This window comes from Nycticebus coucang, chromosome 4 (genome assembly GCF_027406575.1).
Source record: "Nycticebus coucang isolate mNycCou1 chromosome 4, mNycCou1.pri, whole genome shotgun sequence".
Classification (NCBI taxonomy): Eukaryota; Metazoa; Chordata; class Mammalia; order Primates; family Lorisidae; genus Nycticebus; species Nycticebus coucang.
In genome coordinates, this window is record NC_069783.1 from 141,251,618 (window position 1) to 141,272,779 (window position 21,162).

The window sequence follows — 21,162 nt, forward strand, 5'->3', positions numbered from 1 at the left end:
TTTATTTTCTTGTTTACTTTATAATGACTGCTTCAACTTAGTAATTTTGTTGTTGTTGTTGCAGTTTGACCAGGGCCAGGTTTGAACCCACCACCCTTGGTATATGGGACTGGTGCCCTACTCACTGAGCCACAGGCACCGCCCTCAACTTAGTAATTTTTAAATACTAAAATAAAATTCACAGGGCCACGTGTGGTGGCTCATGCCTGTAATCCTAGCACTATGGGAGACCAAGGCGGGTAGATTGCCTAAACTCACGGGTTTGAGACCAGCTTGAGCAAGCAGGAGACCCCATCTCTTAAAATAGCCAGGCACTGCGGTGGGTGCCTATAGTCCCAGCTACTTGGGAGGCTTGAGGCTGGAGGATCACTTGAACCCCAGAGTTTGAGGTTGCTATAACCTGTAGTGCCACAGCACTCTACCAAGGGCACCAAGTGAGATTCTGTCTCAATAAATAAATAATAAGGCTTGGCGCCTGTAGCTTAAGCGGCTAAGGTGCTAACCACATACACCAGAGCTGGAAGGTTTGAATCCAGCCCAGGCCTGCCAAACAACAATGACAACTACAACCAAAAAAGAGCCGGACGTTGTGGCGGGCGCCTGTAGCCCCAGCTACTTGGGAGGCTGAGGCAAGAGAATCACTTAAGCCCAAGAGTTGAAGGTTGCTGTGAGGTGGGATGCCAGGGCACTCTACCCAGGGTGACAGCTTGAGCCTCTGTCTCAAATAAATAAATAAATAAAAATAAAATTCACATAATAAAGGCTCCACTGGCAAGCTATCATCAGGATCAGGCCAATAAACTCAAATTTGACAGAAATAGATCCTCTTCCTTCTCCAGAATACAGATTCCTTAGAGAATTCTGAAGAAAACAGTGCTGGAGTCTCAGACAGAATGTATGATCCTGCCATGCTGGTACCAACTTCTGATATGGCAATAATTTTTTTTTTTTTGAGACAGAGTCTTACTGTGTCGCCCTTGGTAGAGTGCTATGGCATCATAGCTCACAGCAACCTCAAACTCCTGGGCTTAAGCAATTCTCTTGCCTCAGCCTACCGAGTAGCTGGGACTACAGGAGCCTGCCACAATGCCCAGCTATTTTTTTGTTGCAGTTGGCCCCGGCCAGGTTCAAACCTGCCAGCCTCCATGTATGTGACTGGCACTGTAACCACTGTGCTATGGGCACTGAGCCTATTTTTTTTGAGACAGAGTCTCACTATGTCACCCTTGGTAGAGTGCCGTGGCGTCACAGCTCACAGTAACCTCAAACTTTTGGTCTTAAGCAATTCTCTTGCCTCAGCCTCCCAAGTAGCTGGCAATAATATTTTTTTAAAGATTTATTTTATATTTCTAAATGAGAATGACTTAGAATAAATACCCTTAAGGTCTTTTCAATTTAGCGATAACCCGACAGTAATGAGCAGATTTAAAAAATGGCAGGGGCTGGAGACACACAGAAATGCCTGGCTGCTCTTCACTGCTTTCCAAGCCCCTTTTATTTAGACTCAGAACACTGGAAACCTGACACTCCAGTTAGGCCGGAAATGGGCATAAAGACTCCACAGCAGAAGCTTTGGAGCAAACCCTATCAGGTCAGAGGGGATAAGCCTATTGTGTGGCCTAGAAGATAAGCTTCCTCAAAGCACAAAGCTTCCTTTTATTTCTTATGCCCAAAGGCAGGTGCCAGCACCAGCTCTGCTCTCCCCCAGTCTCTGCTTTCCCTTCTAATCCAGATACTTTGAGCCCAGAGAAGTGCATTACCATCACTCGCCAACTCTCAGGCATCTCAAGTGTGATGAGTCTGAAAAAGTTGCACAAGACAAACATGGTGTCGGATGTCAGCTGAGAAATCAAAGTAGAATTTGCACAAAGCCTTTCTTTAAACAGTATTTCACTGTCATTTTCCTCCCTCTATTTTGTGTTGGGCTTTGATGTAGTATTTGGTGAAGCCCTTAGAAAACAACTGTTTATTATCAATGTCAAAACCATACTGAAAAGCATCAGAATAGCTTAATAAAGATTAAGCAAATTAATCCTTACTTTGCTGCAGTACTAAAACAAAAGGTCTTGGAGCCTCTCATGTGATCATCATCGAAAATTTCAGCCCCCCTCCCTTGTTTTTTGAGACAAGAGTCTCAGTCTGTCGCCCTCAGTAGAGTGTTGTGGCATCACAGCTCACAGCAACCTCAAATTCTTGGGCTCAAGTGATCCTCTTGCCTCAGCCTTCCATGTAGCTGGGACTACAGGTGCCTACCACAATGCTCGGCTATTTTTTTAGAGATGGGGTTTCAGTCTTGCTCAGGCTGGATTTGAACTCCTGAGCTCATGCAATCCAACCGCCTCAGCCTCCCAGAGTACTAGGATTACAGGCATGAGCCAGCGCACCCAGCCTCCCCTTTTTGAAGTATGAACTAGTAGTTCAGGTCTAGTATATTCCATCAAATGAAAGGAGAGGTTGTAATCAGCCAGAGCTAAGGAGAAAGGTGGTCCTTCCTGGCTCTTACTACTCTCTTAATGGATTCTTACAGGAGCCTGTGAGCAGAAATGGGTGCTAATCTACAGGAAAAAAAAACCTTACATATAAATTAAGCCTCACTGGGGTGGCGCCTGTGGCTCAGTGGGTAGGGCACTGGCCCCATATACCAAGGCTGGTGGGTTTGAACCCAGCCCTGGCCAAACTGCAACAAAAAAATAGCCCGGTGTTGTGGTGGGCGCCTGTAGTCCCAGCTACTCAGGAGGCTGAGGCAAGAGAATCACCTAAGCCCAGGAGTTGGAGACTGCTGTGAGCTGTGATGCCATATCACTCTACCGAGGACAATAAAGTGAGACTCTGTCTCTAAACAAAGAAAAAAGAAATTAATTAATTAAGCCTCACTGGAAATTTAAAATTTACTTTAAAATCAAACTTAAAAACAGGAGTTCTTCTGAGAAGACTTGTTTAATAAGAAGTAACAGAGTATGGCAGCACCTGTGGTTCAGTGAGCAGGGCATGGGCCCCATATACCGAGGGTGGTAGGTTCAAACTTGGCCCCGGCCAAACTGCAACAAAAAAATATAGCTGGGCGTTGTGGCGGGCGCCTGTAGTCCCAGCTACTCGGGAGGCTGAGGCAAGAGAATCGCTTAAGCCCAGGAGTTGGAGGTTGCTGTGAGCTGTGACACTACAGCATTCTACTGAGGGCGAAAAAGTGAGACTCCGTCTCTACAAAAAAAAAAAAAAAAAAAAAAGAAGAAGAAGAAGTAACAGAGTAATAGAACAAACCAACAGCCTACTACTAAGAGACACCTTGGAACAAGAAGATAAGTAACTATATCAAAACAAAAAACAAACACTTGATTCTCTTCCTAAACATTCTTCCCAACCCAACCCAACTATTCCTATTAATAGAAAAACTAGGGAAAGGTAATAAACCAGAAACGGGGAATTGGACTCATTTTTTAATTTACGCAAAATAATTAACAGTATAACTTTGAAAATAAAATAGAAAAGAATTACATGATGAGCATGTATAACTTCAACAATAAAATACAACAGCAAAATGTGAAGTGGCAAATATACAAGATGTTATCTCTGGGAATATGGACTTCATAGGGGAAGGTCTTTCGGAAAGAGGTAAAATGGGGATTTTAAACAATATATGTCTGGATTGTTTGAGAAATATTCTTTTTCAATAAGCTTTTAATATCTTTATAATAATAGATACAAAATAATGCAACAGCAACTATGAGGGGATGGTCAGTTGATACAAAGTAATGCAGAGGTGAAGAAAAGTGCTGAAGGCACAAGGCTAAGAGAAACACAAACTAATGGCTTGGAGACTTCAAGACAACCTCAAGGGCTCTAGAGTATTAGCAAAGGTATGTAGAGGGCAGAAGGTAAACAGTGTGGCCCACACAATGCAGGAGTATACATGTTGGCTCAGCTGAATCCACAGTGCCATGGCTGAGAATCCAAGTATATAGAACCAGGGAGATGGTATGTAGCTCAGCATATATCTTAGCAATCATTTTTCCCTGTCCCACTGGCTCAAGAGGCTACCTTTGCACCTGTCCTAATAATAATTAAATTCAACACATTGCTGAAATATGAGTCGTGTTACCAGGATCTCGATTATAAGTAGCAAAAAATACATAATCAAAAGTGTTTACGATTTTTGTTCTGGTCTCTGCATATCAGCGATTCTGAACTTAGTTTCAGTCACAGATAACTCTAGAATCTGATCAAAGCCAGGTCATCTCCCCACAAAACTGTGAATACCCATTTGAAGCACCATGGATGTCAGGTAAAGAGCCCCTTCCAGAGTCAGACAGGAGGTGAAAAGCAAAGAAATACCTTAGTCTGTTGAAAGGAAGTAAATAGCACAAATCTGACAGATACAGCTGCTCCCAGAGCAAGGTTACCCTGGGTAGCCAGAGGTGGAATAACGCAGGCAGCTTCCTTTGCTCAGAACAAGGGAGTTGTGGGTCACAGATGGTGCTGTTTGACCACTACATTCTCAGCAGCTTAGGCAGCTCTGCTGTCTATGTATTATGCACTGGTGGTAAGGTCAACTAAGAAAACCCTCCCAAAGAGACAAGAAAGTGATCAGACAGGAAAGGAGAGCTCTGAAAGCCAGCATTGAAGCAATTCAAATTAAAAAGAATGGTAGATTGTGGTGATTGTGTGTATGTGTGTAAGGTGTGGGAGAAAGGTTTTTAAAAACAGTAACTAAGAAAGGCCTTCTAAGTTGGCCAAAAGGAGACAAAAAAGCTTTGCCTAGTTGTGAGCAGGAATGCAAGTATTAGTTGGCCTCGTCTTACCTGCAATAGTTATGCTCGCCCAGGCCTCCCTCCCCATTGGGGTATTTCAGAGTGTTGTACGGATGCTGGAAAGTCTCGTTCCAGAACAGACATGGCTTCCCCCCTTGCAGTGCTGTCCAGTTCTGCGTTCCCCTATAATCTGCACCATTGGCTGTGAAACACTCTAGAAGAAAGAAAAGACAGAGCAAACTAATTTTCTGGCAACATCTATAGTTTCCTCCCTCTTTGGTTGATGTTTTATTTGTTTTGTTTGGACCAAGTTGGTAATGGAGAGTGTCTTGCTAAATGCTTGACTCAGGGTAGTTAGCACTGCTAGGCTGGGTAAATCTGAAATGAGGTACCCTCCAAAAGCTACACTAATCTTGGCACAAGCTTGTCTGTGGACACTAGAATACTTTCCCCTAAGTATACAGATCCTTACTATGATATAAACAGGGAGCTGAAGTGTAGTGAAGCCCATGACGTGAACCAGGAAAACTCCAGATATGGGAACAGTTCGTAACAGCCATCCAAGTGGAATTCTGGGTACTTGGAGGGGGTTATGGTCACCGGCGTCTCTGTGCAGTAACTAGAACCAGGTCACCAGCTGTAACTGAGATCTCCTCTACAGCCTGAAAGGCTGCACTGACACTTGGATTTAATAAGACCGTCGGATACAGCAATGCTTTGGAATCCCAATCACACAAATCTGGGAATGACTCACATTCTCTGGTAATGAAGAACAGCCCTTCCCATGCTGTTTGAGATAGAAGAGGCAACAAAACAGCCAGTCAACACGGGGGAGGAAAGGATAGGTTGGCATTTTCTCTCACCTCTTTCTGAAATTCCCACACAACACACTGAAAATGGTCCCAGATCCAACTTAATAAAATGACAAATCCGTGCAGGTGCAATAATGTGCTTCTAAAATCTGCTGCTCAGACTTTGGGGGATGGGAATGGAGGCTGCTAGGATTTCCCCCCCACATCTTGCATGCATTAAACCCGCAGAGGTTCATGAGAAAGGCATAGGACAAAGAACAGTTTTTAAAAATTAGCTTAGTTGAAACTGACAGATAGAAGCACTTCAAACACTTCTTCAAGATGTATCACTAGAAAACTGACAATCTGGGGGAGTTACATTAACATTCTCAGCTTGCTTTCTTGCTTTCTTCCTCCTGGCATGCACTGACCTATAACTTCTGGGAATCAGGACTCCCAGGGCCATCTCTGTTGTGGTGCCTGTGCCTACTCTAGTCAGCGCATGTGGACAACATGAGCACATTCTGGAAGATATTTCCTTTAATATTTAGAAATTATCCCCAGAACACATCTCTTCGAGGACCCCCTTCACCTCACCATCCAGCCCCTGTGTTTTGTCTGGAATGGCACCATTTTATGGATAGCCAAAATAATCTGAAATTGCAGGCTATACAGAAAACTCTAGCCATTTATCATGTTTGGTGCAACATTCATATGTTACAGTAAGTACGACTCATTGTGTACCACGATGACCAAACCTCTAACAAGGGACCACATAAATAAAAAGTTCAAAGGTAATTGAAGGAGGCAGCTCAGTGTAGCATAAAATACACTAAACTAAGAGGCTAAGTCTTAGCTTTTTGTCCTGGACCTGTTGCTGACCAGCTGTGCAACCCTGGACAAATCACCATCATCCACATCACATCTAATACTTACAGAGTATTTTACTGTGTGCCAAACTCTATCATAAGTACCTTCCACATGTCAGCTCGCCATCAGTGCAGTAGAGAAGTACCCTTAATACCCTAATTTTATAGAAGAGGCAACTGAGGCAACCAGGCCCTATACTGCCTCTCACAGAACCGCCTCAATATCACATTTGCTTCCCCCATCCTCTCCCTAACCCCAACTCTGACTCAGCAAGTCCTGTTGATTTCCTTAAATATGTACCCTGAAATTGCCTTCTCCTCTCCATCTTCGGTGCCAGCACTTTAATCCCATTTATTATCAGAACAGGTCAGGTCTCAGTTTGCACTTTTGTTCTTCTACAATCCAAACTCCATACAGAATGCAAACTTCGTAGGAGAACCAAGAAACTCAGAAAAAAACCCAAATTCCTCATCAGTGTTTACAAGGCCTCCTAGATGTGGCCCCAGCCCCGGCTTGTCACCGCACCTTCTCTTATTCACACCAGTCGCACGGGACTGTGGTTAATTCTGTGAACATACTATGCTACTTCCTGCCTAAAACATTCTTCCCCTAATACTTCCCATTGCAGACTTTTTTTTTTTTTTGCAGTTTTTGGTTGGGGCTGGATTTGAATCCACCACCTCTGGTATATGGGGCCGGTGCCCTACTCCTTTGAGCCACAGGCGCCACCCCCCATCGCAGACTTAACACTGCTTCCTCACTAACTTTCCCATCATCTCCACTCCTATTTTTCAGCCCTTCACTTGTTTGCTTCATATCACATATTCTCATATCACTAGGAATATATGTGATCAGAGAACAAGACAGTGAGAGAGAGAGGGAGAGAGCATGAACCACACCAGAGGACTAGCCCAATCCCAAGGCTGGAGTGAAACCTGGGAACCTTATTCCAAAAAGCTGCCCAGGTGACTCTGCTAAGTAATCAGATTTGGAAACCACTGGACTAGATTATTCTAGGGACATCAAGCCAAACTGTCAATTGCTAGAATTTTAATTGCTGAGTATTAATATCTTTTTTAACTATCAGAACTTATATATCAAAACATCATGTTGTACCCCTTAAATATAGTCAATAAAAAATAAAATAAAATAAAACAGTAGGGAGTAGCCCAGGAAAAAGAAATGCAGGCCAAAAACAATGAGAGTTCTTAGTTGTACAAAGCAGGTGGGGTTCCTGGGACTCAGATGACTTGATTTGTAATACAAAGGCATGCGGCAGCTATCCACACATGTGACAGGCCTCATGAATGGGGATGAGATGGCATCTGAGAATGGGAATGAGAAAGTACAGGCTTGTTTAGTTGAGCCTGTTCTCAGATCCAATCTCACTCTCAGTTACACAGGGGAAACGAAAGCAGTGTATCAGATTTTATGACTTTTTTGTTTGACCAGACTTGCCCAGTGTATAGCAATGTGGAAAAAAGGAATAGGGTGGTGCTGTGGCTCAGTAAGTAGGGTGCCAGGCCTATATACCGAGGGTGGCGGGTTCGAACCCGGCCCTGGCCAAATGGCAAAAAAATAGCTGGACGTTGTGACGGGCACCTGTAGTCCCAGCTACTTGGGAGGCTGAGGCAAGATAATCGCCTAAGCCCAGGAGTTGGAGGTTACTGTCAGCTGTGACGCTACACGCTACAGCACTCTACCCAGGGTGACAAAATGAGACTCTGTCTCTCAAAAAAAAAAAGGAAGGAATAGAAAACTTGAGAGCTCTAGATTTAAAGTTATCTTGCATCCTGATTTCATTAGAATACTAGAGTGTGTACTAAGTAAGTAACAAGGACCCTGCCTCACTTATTTTCTAATACTATGAAACTGACGTAAGCTTTGGCTAGAGATACAAGGAGTTTATCTCAAACAACAAGCTTTAACCAATTTTTTAAAAAATCACATAGACAGGTATGGTGGTGGGCACCTGTAGTCCCAGCTACTGCAGAGGCTGAAGTGGGAGGATCCTTTGAGCCCAAGAGTTCTAGGCTATAGCGTCACACCACGACCCTCCAACCTGGAGACTTAGCTTGACTCTGTCTCTAAAATAAATAAGGCTGTATAGAGAATGCTAACTGTATACTTATGTATTTAGTGAGAAAGAATGAACAAAGATGATAGCTCTAATGTCTAGGATATTATTCATTAATTAATTCAACAAATACTTAATATTTACTATGTGCATGGCTCTGTTCATAGTACTGGGGCTATAGAGGTGAACAGAGACCCTGTATTCATGGAGCTAATGTGCTGACAGGGTCTTTGTTCCCTGTCATGCTTACAGTAAACCAATCCACATTAACATCAGATAGTGAGAAGTGCTTGCAGAAAGAATCAGAGCAGAGAAAGGGAATGGAAGAGGAAATGGTATAGGTTCTCTTTTAGGAAGGCCTGGAGAGGAACAGACACTTGAGCAGAGATGTAGAGGAAGAGAGGAAGCAAAATCCAAGAATGAGGCGGGAAGCGCGTCACTGGCGGAGGGCACAGCAAGTGCAAAGCCCCTGGAAGCAGCAATGTGCTTGGCAGGTCTGGGGAGCTGTAAGGCTGCTCCTCGAACCTGACTGGAGAAGGTGGATGAGTGCACAAGGGCAGGCAAGGCCAGGACATGTAAAGTCTTGAAATTTACAAAAATTACGTTTTGGCTTTTGTTTTAAGTGTAAGAGGAAGCCACTGGAGCATTCTGAGCAATAACATGATCTGACTTATTTTTTAAAAGAATTTAATAGATCTTTTAATAGAACTGTCTAGCTATTGGGTGAAGGAAAACTGTAGAGAAGCAAGAACTAGGCAGGGAGACCGGATAGATAGTTACTGTAGAAAAGACGGGCTAGAGAGAAAGATGGCCCGGACTAGGCTGGCAGCTGTGGAGTGGTGAGAAGTGCTCAGATTCTAGATGATCTTGGAGGTAGAACCCAGAGTATTTGCTTGGGGTTTGGCTATGCACAGGGCCTGAAAGAAAGAAGTGAGGAAGGACACTGAGGATCTGGGCTTGAGCAACCAGCTGAGCAGTGATGCCATTGACTATAGTGGGGAGGGCCCAGGAAAGGCAGTGTTTGGAATGGATTCAGTGTTTGGTTTTGGATAAGTTAAGCTCGAGACACCTTTCAGAAAACAGTGGAAACATGGGCGGCACCTGTGGCTCAATGGGGTAGGGCGCTGGCCATTTTTTGCTGGTTCAAACCCAGCCCCAGCAAAAAAAAACAAAACAAAAGAAAGAAAACAGTGGAAACAGAATATGCAGTGGTGCTTGAGGAATTTCTGTTTATCATTTAGGACATTACAAACATATATAATCATCAAATTGAAGCCCAAAAGATAGTTTTTGAGGGAATAAAAACACCACTAATCTATCAATATCCTGGTCTACAACATGTATAGAAAGATAAAGCCGAGCCTCAGTTAAAGAAGGGACTCACTAAGTCACTGGTTCAGCACAAATCTAAAAAATATTCATAAATTAACCAAAGCACCTTGATGGATTTTACTGCCAGTACTGACATAACATATTCTATCATAATTTAATGATGTAAAGTATTTATATCTTGATGTAATATACCAAGTAGAGATATATTTCTGAGTAGAAATGGATCAGTCTTGAAATAAAATCTCACACTAGAAAGTTTTTACATGAGGATAAATGAAGCATAAGACTTTTTTTTTTTTTTTTTCAGAGACAAGAGTCTCACTCTGTCGCCCTTGGCAGAGTGCCATAGCATCATACCTCACAGCAACCTCAAACTCTTAGGCTCAAGGGACTCTCTTGCCTCAGTCTCCCAAACAGCTGGGACTACAGGCACACACCACAACACCCAGCCATTTTTAGAGACAGGGTCTTGCTCTTGCTCAGGCTGGTCTTGAACTCCTAAGCTTGTCTTGGCCTCCCAGAGTGCTAGGATTGTAGGCATTAGCCATTGTGCCTGGCCTTGAAGCATAAGATATTTTTAAGCTCAAAGTCCAGCTTGCTGATGGACAATACCTCAGTTCATTGTAAGTCAGCTCTAAAGCAAACACAAAACATGAAGACAAAAGATAGAGAACTATCTGAAGGCCAGGGGTCTAGCAGAGGTACCACTAACTCCTACAGAAACCAGGGGCTCTCTAACAAGTTGAGCTGTGCCTGTTGCCATAGCTCTTAGAGGACTTGACTGCCTTGAACTGCAACTGCTCAAGAAGCACCAGGCCCTGCTTCCAGTCATCTGTGAGTTTCTTGAGCATCTTACTCACCTTTGTGTCCTTAGCCACTATAGACTGCACAGATGGTGCCTGGCAAATGCTTGTTGAATGAGGGAAGCAGGTGAATGGAAGAACTGGGGGCAAACCCATTATAGACACAGTATCCCAGTGTCCTCACCAGCGTATGCTCTATCTAGGTCAGCCTCTAGACTCACCTAGCAATAACCCATGAGACATGCCAGGAAAATGTATTTAAATCAAGTACTTGAAAATAAGATACTTGCTATTTAAACTAGGGAAGTAGGCTATTTAAAGGAAATCAGTGGTAAAGCCACTTGTAATGGGGGCATAATCAATTCCCTTTTTAACGAATATAAATTTTTGTATTCTGAGGTTGCTTTCAGCAGGAGAGACCTAACTCAAATCTACACCTCGCCTCATTTTCCCTTGAGCAACCCTTTTTTATACTGTCTGAACCTCTCAATCAACTAAAAGGAGATCAAATAAATTGATATAATCCCACTTCTGGACAAGTTTCATCAGTTCTCCCTGTCATCTATTTTTAATGTCAGATGGCAAGAAAGTTCCTCGATAATAGAGTCCTGGAGGGCAGCCAATCCACCACCGAAGCCAGACTCTGGGCTTTTCAGATTCCCTCAGCATGGACAAATAATACAAGAGTTCCCAAGTAGGGAGCTGGTTGACAGGTAGACCATATATTCTAAAGCACATTTTCAAAGTAAAATCTGAAGCAACAAAGTTACAGTCTCCTGTGAATTGGCACAGGGATGATCCTTAGTCAGAGATGATGGGTACACAGTAGGCATTTGATAAACACTTGTTTGTTAGTCCCAACATAAAAATTTGACTCAAGAGATGGGTTTGGGGCCGCGCCTGTGGCTCAGTGAGTAGGGTGCCGGCCCCATATACCGAGGGTGGCGGGTTCAAGCCCAGACCCAGCCAAACCGCAAAAAAACAAAAAAAAAGAGAGATGGGTTTCCAAAGTTCTGGCCATGAAGACATTTTAGTGCCAAAGGAAAGACTCATTGTAGCTCTGATTTATAAGCAGTGCTGTCATTTCTAGCCATCCAGAGCAATAAGAAAAGGGGCACATGGTGGCTAAAAGATAATCTGATTGCCAAAGATTTTTTTTCTTTTGAGAAAGTCTCACTATGTCACCCTCAGTACAGGGCCATGGAGTCACAGCTCACAGCAACTTCAAACTCTTGGGCTCAAGTGATTCTCTTGCCTCAGCCTCCCAAGTAGCTGGAACTACAGGCATCCACCACAATGCCCGGCTATTTTTTTTGTTGTATTTATTGTTGTTTAGCAGGCCTGGACCGTGTTTGAATCTGCCGTCCTTGGTGTATGTGGCCGGCACTGTAACCACTGTGCTACAGGCGCCGAGCCTGATTGCCAAAGAGTTTTAAAGTTTCATGTAGTGTTGGGCAGTGCCTGTGGCTCAAGGAGTAGGGCGCTGGTCCCATATGCCGGAGGTGGGGGGTTCAAACCCAGCCCCGGCCAAAAGGAAAAAAAAAAAAGGAATTAAATGCTAAAAAAAAAAAAAAAGGTTTCATGTAGTGTTTCATGGATCTTGAGTAGGGCTGTCACATTTAGCAAATAAAAATCCAGAATGTTAGGCTGGGCACGGTGGCTTACACCTGTATCCCAGCACTCTGGGAGGCTGAGGTGGGTGGATTGCTTGAGCTCAAGAGTTCGAGACTAGCCTGAGCAAGAGTGAGACCCCCACCTATAAAAATAGCCAGGCGTTGTGGCAGGTGCCTATAGTCCCAGCTGCTTGGGAAGCTGGGGCAAGAGAATCGCTTGTGCCCAGGAGTCTGAGGTTGCTCTGAGCTATGATGCCACAGCCCTCTACTGGGACTGACAAAGTGAGACTCTGTCTCAAAAAATAAATAAATAAATAAAATAAAATAAAATGCAAGATGCTCAGTTAAATCTGAATTTCAGATAAACACAAAATAATTTTTTATTTATTTGCTTTTTTTGTTGTTGTTTTTGAGACAGAGTCCCACTCTATGACCCTGAGAAGAGTACAGTGGCGTCATAGCTCACTACAACCTCAGACTCGGGCTGTGGGCATCCCGCTGCCTCAGCCTCCAGAAGCCACTGGGATTACAGGCACTCGCTGCGGTGCCTGGCTGGAGTTTTCCATTTTTTTAGGAGTCGGGGTCTCACTCTCGCTCAGGCAAGTCTCGAACTCCTGAGCTCAAGCAATTCTCCTCCTCAGCCTCCCACAGTGCTAGGATTACAGGCATGAGCCACCATGCCCGGCCACACAAAATAATTTTTAAAGATAAGTATTCGTAAATATTGCATGGCTTACACTAAAAAGTTATTTGGTGTTTATCTGAAATTCAGATTTAATTGGGCATCCCGTATCTAACCTGGCAATTTTACTCTCAGAAAGACACAGTAAATCACAGATTTCTTACTACATTAAGGCTTCTGAAACACTGTCCACAAAAATGCTTCAAGAGCTTAGGTGTGGATACTGAGAATCTACTTTTTTAAGAGTGAAAATAGATATTGATCAAAGTTGCCTGCTCCTAGGCCACAGTTAAAGGAGGGACCAAAGAATACGGTTAGCACAGGGTTTCTCAACCTCATTAGTACTGACGCTCTGGACCAATAATTCTTTGGAGTGGGGGCTATCCTGTACATTGAAGATGTTTAGCATTATCCCTGGACTCCCTACCTGTTAGATGTTAGTATCATTTCCCTCCGTTGTGACAGCCAGAAACGCCTCTAAGTATTGTAAAAAGTCTCTCTGGAGGCAAAATCTCCTCCAGTTGAAATCACTGGGATAGAAGAAATGTTCAAATAAACAGAAAGTGTCACATCCATTAACCAATGGTCATGTAAAGGAGACATTCTCAGCTCAGCCCAGGGACCCTCCAAGCTGGCAGCAGGCAGGAAAAAGCCTAGTCATTTCAGCTAAGACAATCAGACACCCCTCACGTGCCAGAAGCACTGGAGAAGCATCTTCGGTAAGCCAAGCCATGAAGCTCCGTGTGGCCATGCACGCATCACAGCAATCACAGCGTTGTACCCAACCTTTGAAGATGTTCCTTTTAAGTTAACCTCCCCTCCAACTAAACTTTTTCCAAATCTCTTCCTGCCGTTTAGAAGTTGAGTGATTCGCAGTTGAAAAGGCCTGTATATATGAGGTGCAGATGGCAGCAGTTACAGCCCTCACCAGATGCTGTAGTCTCTAATTTGATTGAAAGGATATAATTAGACAACAGAAACACTTTAATGAAAGAGCAAAACATGGAGGGAGGGAAAGATTGAAGGTCCTTAACTGATGCCAAAACACCCACCAGTAATAGAAGCTTTGAGTCTGGGGAAAGGGTAGGGGAAAGCCCCTTGAAAGGACAGTCCCCATGCTGTTTATTTCCCCATAGACATAGGAATAGGGATTTTATTATTGTAGATTTCCACTGTATTTTATGTGGGAACAACCTGATTAGAACCAGAAGAGTCTTCGGAAAAACATCAAAGAAAAACAAATATGGCTTCTGTGGTCATTATTAAAAATATTTTTACCAGCCAATAATTTTCTTTGAAGATGAATTTTTATAGATTGAACAGCAGCAAGTAATTTACATACTGTGATGGGATTGGTTCAAATTCCTACTGTCCTAGAAGAGAACCACTCAGTCGCATGTTTTCATCCAGCTTTAAGCCACCAAGGCATATGCACAGCGGCCATCTAATGTATTTGCTTGGAAGAGAGAAATTGTGCAATTATACACGCTGATAGCTACAACCACCATGGATCATCTTTAAAAGTTACCCATACTGTTTTTACCATTCCCTAGCTTTCAAACTTTGAGCGTGAGTATATTGTTCTGGTCCTAACCAAGAATGTAACCAAACTGAAAGAAATCCAGCCCTCAAAGACTGCAGTTGCTAATGTGGTGTGACACTCGGGTTTGGAAGCGGCTGCAGCCTCCTCAGCCCACTAGAAGCAGGGCCCCGCCTTTGTGGCAAACTAAACAATAAAAGTTTAATGGTTTGGCTACTTGCCAGGAATTAAATCTGTGGCAAGGGAAACTAGAAGCTGGGCTCAGCAGAGAGGCAGCCCCAAGAGAGTCCTGTTGTACATATATAACTTAGGAGGAAGAGTGGCAACTTTGCACGTTGAGCTGGCCTAAAATCTTCTGTGTAGGTGCTCCCTAGCGCCTAACTTCATTCCTCTTCAAATTGCAACAAGTCCAGGCCAAGGAGGTGTTTACCTAGAAAGGGAACATTTTAAAGGGGTGGGGGGTTTCTTCGGAGGAGGAAAAAAAAAAGCACATTTCTGTCAAGTGGTTATTAGCGAGATGTGTGGACACCCATTTGACATTTCTACAATGCCCTCTTTCCTTTCCCTCTTTAGTCTGAATCCAGAGAATGTGTCAGAAGTTGGGGGGGTGGGGTATGTGTGTGTGGGGGGGTGCTGCCATTTTGGGAGGAAGACATTAAAGACAAGAGAAAGAAAAATTGAGTGACCTCTGACTGTTCCCCCTCAACTAATACCTTCAGGTTCTCAAGGTCAAATTGAATATGGAAGGAACCTCAGTCATCGTTCTCATCTACGCAAAGGCTGCACAGCCAGCCAGAAAATAACCTGCCAAGTGGCATCAGGGGGCTTGATCTCACTTCCAGACCCACACTGGTAGTGCTCTAAGGGGCACATCTACTTCCTCCTCTGTTGTCCTTATTCAGGAGGCAGAGACTCGGGCAAAAATTACAGATCCAAACTTCCGGCCTCTCTCAAGTGTTTTGCATTAACTGTTCTACAGTACAAACACAATCAACTTGGTATGTCTGAATGTTTCATTTTGTTTTTTTCAGAAATGTTTTAATTAAAACAAAATAATCAACCATGCCCAAGCACATTATTGTTTTTTTAAAAAACTACGCGGAATATGTCAATAGAACCATGGAAATAAAAATTAACTGCTTAGAAAGGTGACAGAAATTTATTTATTTATTTTTCTCCTGGCTGTTTTTCTGTCTCAGGGCTGGTGCCACCTGCTGCCTGGGCTTTCCTCTGAGAAACAGATCTCTCAACGGTTTGTTCCAAGCAACATCTGCAGGCATAATTGAACAAAACCATAAGCCAGTTCCAGGACAGACACTATTTTCTTTATGTAGCACACAATGAACCACACTGAATTTCTCCTTGAAGCATTCTTTTAAGAGTCTTTTTAAAGATCTAAATGTACGTGCATAAACTTTCCCTCATATATATCTTTTTTTTTAAAGTATGATAAAACATAACATGAAATGTATCATTTTAACCCTTTCTCCTGTATTTTTCAAAGTTAGTTAATAGTAAGTGGTAAAATGTTCATTCATTCACCAAAATCAAGCCACCTTGACACCTTTTCTAGACTAGTGAACACTGAAAAAAAAATCAAGACATGAACCTGGAGGAGGACCTGGCAAAGTACAGTCCATGGGCCAAATCAGGCCCACTGCCTGTTTTTGTATGGCCCATAAGCTAAGACTCAGTTTTAAAATTTCGATTTTGAAAAAAAAATAAAAAGAAAATATTTTATGACATCAAAGTTACATAAAATTCAAATCTCGGTGTCCACAAACTTTTACTGGAACACAGTGTTGCCCATTTATTTATGTTTTGTCTATGGCTATTTTTGTCCCAGAAAAGTTGAGTAATTGCAACAGAACAGTATATAGCCCATAAAACCCAAATTATTTACTGTCTTGCTCTTTACAAAAAAATGTTACCCCACACCTGACCTAGAACCTCAGGTAGCATTCTAGCCTCAAAAATTCTAAACTAGAGGTGGCATATTACCTCTAAATTCTTAACCTATATATGGTGAAGCTATTTAAATCAATATGTTTTCTCTTAGTCATTTATTGCTTTTGGTCCAACTATACCAATCCATGAGTGAATCAATATCTATATTGAGTACATGAACTTCCTGTTTGTTAGCAGTGAGCCTAAATGGAAGGCCTCTTTGCTTTTAGATCTTATAAAAAGGTTCACTGCATACCTCAAAGATTTAAATTATGTCAAGGCCAAAACAAAATTTCACAAAAGGATCAGAGTTCCTTGCTTTAATCCCTTCACTGCTTCAGCCCCCATGTTGCTTACAGGCAAGTGTGTTACTGTTAACGAAGTACCTACGAGGGGCGAGACTCTGTAGAGCAGTGGTTCTCAACCTTCCTAATGCCGCGACCCTTTAATACTGTTCCTCACGCTATGGTGACCCCCAACCATAAAATTATTTTCGTTGCTACTTCATAACTGTAATTTTGCTACTGTTACAAATCGTAACATAAATATCTGATATGCAGGATGTATTTTCATTGTTACAAAGGGTTGAGAACCGCTGCTGTAGAGACTATGAAGCTCTTGCTGTTAACTAAGTTCATAGGTTTTAAGGTAAGACATATTATTGCTTAGTGCCATATCCAGATGAGTTAGAGGAGAATGAGCATCAAGTTATAAACTTATATATATACATATCTATCTAGCTATCTCTCTATATATATATAGATTTTTTTTTTGTTTTTGAGACAGTCTCATTTTGTCACAGCAACCTCAAACTCATGGGCTCAAGTGATCCTCTTGCCTCAGCCTCACGAGTAGTTGGGATTATAGGCACCTGCCACAATGCCAGGCTTTTTTTTTTTTTTTTAGAGACAGGGGGTCTCACTCTTGTTCAGGCTAGTCTCGAACTCCTAAGCTCAGGTGATCCACCTGCCTTGGCCTCCCAAAGTGCTAGGATTACAAGCGTGAGCCACTGAGCCCAGCAATTTATAAACTTATAAAAGGTTATTAACAGCAAGGCTTGGCCCCCATAGCTCAGTGGTTAGGTTGCCGGCCACATACACTGGGGCTGGCAGGTTCAAACCCAGCCTGGGGTTGCTAAACAACAATGACAACTACAACAAAAAAATAACTGGGCGTTGTGGTGGGCACCTGTAGTCCCAGCTACTTGGGAGACTGAGGCAAGAGAATTGCTTAAGCCCAAGAGTTTGAGGTTGCTGTGAGCTGTGACACCATAGCACTCTACCGAGGGTGACATAGTGAAACTCTATCTCTAAAACAAAAAAAAAGTTATTAACAGCAAACATAACCTGAGTGGAGAAGCTCTGTTGGTGCATACCTAATAGCCCCCAAATGTAATGTCGTTTGCCTTACGCAGTTTGCCTTAGATGGAAAACCCAAGTAGCCAAGTTTACCCAGCTTTCTCTTCTGTTCCTACCTCTTGCCTCTTCCCCCAGGTCCACAAATGCCAAATGGGAGCCCACTATGGAGAAGCCACCAGCTCCATGGCCCTGAATGCCTTCCTCCCTGACAGGAAAGTCTAGATTCCACCATTAACCTCTATCTTCTGTCCTATCAGTTGTGAAGGAAAGGAAAGACGCTTAAGGGAAAAATGAGGAAAAGGGAGACCATTTGGGGTTGGCTATACACTGTAATTAGAAGTAGCATTGATGGGGGATGAGCTAACTGTTTTTATAAAGTCAGCATTCAAAAATGCAAACCACCAGTAATTTAAATATTACAAAATTGTGCAGAATATAAGTATTGAAATAATTTTTTCCATCCACAAAATTTTAGAGAAAATTACAGTATCAAAAAAATAAAATCCTCAAAGTATATTTTTTTTGGGGGGAGGGGATTTTAAAACTAGTGGGTAGGCTCTAGATAGGATCTGACACTGAAGACCATATAATTCCCTAAAACTGCTTCTGGACTAGAGAGGAAAAATTACAAAAGCATCCATGTACCAAGATAGTAGCAAACTAGCCAGGCATGGTGGCTCACGCCTGTAATCCTGGCACTCTGGGAGGCTGAGACAGATGGATCACCTGAGCTCAGGAGTTTGAGACTAGCCTGAGCAACAGTGAGACCCCATCTCTACTAAAAAAAAAACTGAAAAAACTAGTTGGGCGTTGTGGCGGGCACCTGTAATCCCAGCTACTTGGGAGGCTGAGACAGGGTGATCCTCTTGAGCCCCAGAGTTTGAGGTTGCTGTGAGCTATGAGGCCACAGCACTCTACCCAGGGTGACAGAGTGAGACTCTGTCTCAAAAAAAAAAAAAAAAGATAGTAGCAAACCAAACTGGCAAGGCTCACTGAATTGGGAACTTGGGTCACTTATCACAAATCATTTCACAATGGTTATTTGCCACTACCCCAGACTCCTAAATAAAAGGGTACCAAGATTTGGGGTTTAAACTATCTGCATATGACCCTAAGAAAACAAAGGTACCGGGGAGAGGATGTCACCTTCCAACAAGCATAAGCACAGAGCTGGCTCACTTGACACTTTTTAGAGCTACTATTATGCTCTTTCCAGAAGAGGAACCAGACTATCTCCACCCATACCTCTCTTTGGAGAGGACATTAAATCCTGTACACACAAATGGCAAAGTGGAGATCAGGGGTTACTAGGTTACAGTTATGTTGACATATACTGGCTCTCAGAATGTCCCTCCCTTACTCCTCACAAAAGCAGAAGTGATCAAATTGTAGAAGTCCCCTGGAAGGTGGCAATCACTCAGAAACCACTTTGTCTCAGTTTTACAGCACTAGGAGACCTCCATTCTACTGGTCTAAAGCCAAGTTTTGCCTTTTACAGATATTAATCACACAGAAAGCTTATAGCATTCCCAGGGTAAATGAGGTGTCTAGCACTTGATGAACTGTGAAGCCCTATAAAAAGTATTATTAAATATGTTTACTGACTGCCTTCTATATGTGAGTGTGTTACCTACAGTATATCACTTAATCTTCACAACACCCTGCAAGGGAGTTATATTGCCCTCCCTTTGCAGATAAGGAAACTGAGGCTAGAAGCAGAAGGCATGGCCCAAAAGTCACACAGTCAAGTGACAACACCAAGTTCTAGCTTTTTCACTTCCCAATACAAGCTGGGAAGTAAACAAAGCAAGGCTGAGTTCTCTGTCACCAGCAGAATCTGTCTTTCCAACATCACAGTCTGTGACTTTGGGTGGAGAATCTAGAGGCTGGTTTTCCTACTGGGGCGATAATGAACTCTTCCCTTCCCTTTCACAAAGGTCGGATGCTCAACACCCAAACAACCTGCAGAGTAACATAACTGGCCAGGCAACACCCTCTTGCCTGCTCTTCAACTTGGAAAGGATTCTGCTACAAGAGTGTGTGCATGGAAGCTAAACAAATTCCAAACTTCCATCCTCGTCTAGGGCCCCACCTGGGGAAGACCTGGCCTTGGCCTGGGAAGCAGGTGACCCGTTTAAAATGGGGTTACCCAGGATGGGGCTCAGCCTAGCACCCTAAGCTCTGTAGGGGGAAAGTCTCCCTACCACTCCTTCCTTTCTTCCTCTTCCCCTGCTGGGCTACCACTTGAGTCCCAGGGAAGATCAAAGCAGCCGTGTGGGTAGGGACTGGGCGTCCTGGGAGGGTACAGCAGGTCGTCCCAGGACCCAGGTCAGGCAAGTCAATCCGCTCCTCTCAAAGTCAATGTGCCGCCAAGTGGGCGCAGCCGGGACTCAAGCAAAAGGGCTGAGCGCCCCGCTTCTCCTGCCTCAGGGCTCGCTCCCGCCTGAGGCGCCGGGCTCCTCCAGCGTAGGCGGGAGGGTAGGGCTAAGGGACGCCTGGGCGTTGTAGTGAGGATCGGGAAGGGATCCTGGCCCAGGGAAGGGGTGTCATCGGAGGTCTTGGGGAAAGGGTGCAGCGTCTTGAAGCGAGGGAGCCTTCCTGGTCCCAGGTGCATCTCTGAGAAACTTGGGGACAAGCTCCCAGGAGCTACTGGGGAGCAGGGGACGTCCCGGCCTGGGGGAGTCGCTGAGGGACTTTGGGACGGGATCCCAGCATCTCCTTACTGAGGAGCAGGCGGGTCCTGGCCCGGGGAGTCTCTGAGAGGCTTGGAGACTTTGGGATAGGATTCCAGGAGCTCCCGGGGAGCAGGGGTCATCCCGGCCCGCGGCGGGTCCCGAGTTCTGAGACACAGGAGGTGTCCCAGCCCCGGGAGCGCAGACCAGGGGGGGTTCCCGGGAGGTTTTGAGGCGGTCAGCGAGTCCCAGTCTGAGGGGCGTCGCTGAGGAGCACCAGGTCCTGAGCTGGGTGGCAGCAGCCGGGCCCGGGGGCGTCGCGGAGGGACCTGAGGGGAGTCCCGGCCCAAGGGGCGTCGCGGAGGGGCCTGGGGAAGGTACGAGAAGGTACCCGGCAGGAAGAGAGACTGAGCCCCAGGCTGGCCAGCCCGTGTTGCCCCTCCGGCGGGCGCCGCAGAGAGCGAGCGCCAGGGGGTCGTCACTCACCGGGTCCAGGGCCGAGGCCGGGGCTGGGCGCGGGCCGGGCCGCCAGCGTGAGCGCAGCGGCGGACAGCAGGGCTAAGCGGGCGGCGGGCGGCGCCATGGGCCGTCAGTGCGGGGCCCCGGGGCGCGGCCCGGGGGAGAGGGGGCAGCGCGGGGAGCTGGGGGCGGCCATGGGAGCGGGACGCGGGGCCCGAATGTGGCCCCGCCCCCGCCGCCCGGCAGCCCCGCCCCGCCCCGCCCTCCCCAACG

The 21,162-nt window shown here is 44.6% G+C and overlaps 1 protein-coding gene across 2 annotated transcripts in view; it reads right to left on the reverse strand.

Annotated features, from left to right (window-relative positions):
• KREMEN1 (kringle containing transmembrane protein 1) overlaps window positions 1-21,162 on the reverse strand; it is a 69,359-nt gene extending 48,197 nt beyond the window's left edge. The window contains exons 1-2 of one of the 2 annotated variants that reach the window (XM_053589703.1): window positions 20,917-21,162; window positions 4,797-4,959 (exon numbers count right to left, since the gene is read on the reverse strand). In XM_053589703.1, the coding sequence (XP_053445678.1) occupies window positions 4,797-4,959; window positions 20,917-21,013 (260 nt within the window). In that variant the 5' untranslated portion in view covers window positions 21,014-21,162. The remainder of the gene's footprint in view (window positions 1-4,796; window positions 4,960-20,916) is intronic. The other variant, XM_053589704.1, reaches the window with a different exon arrangement.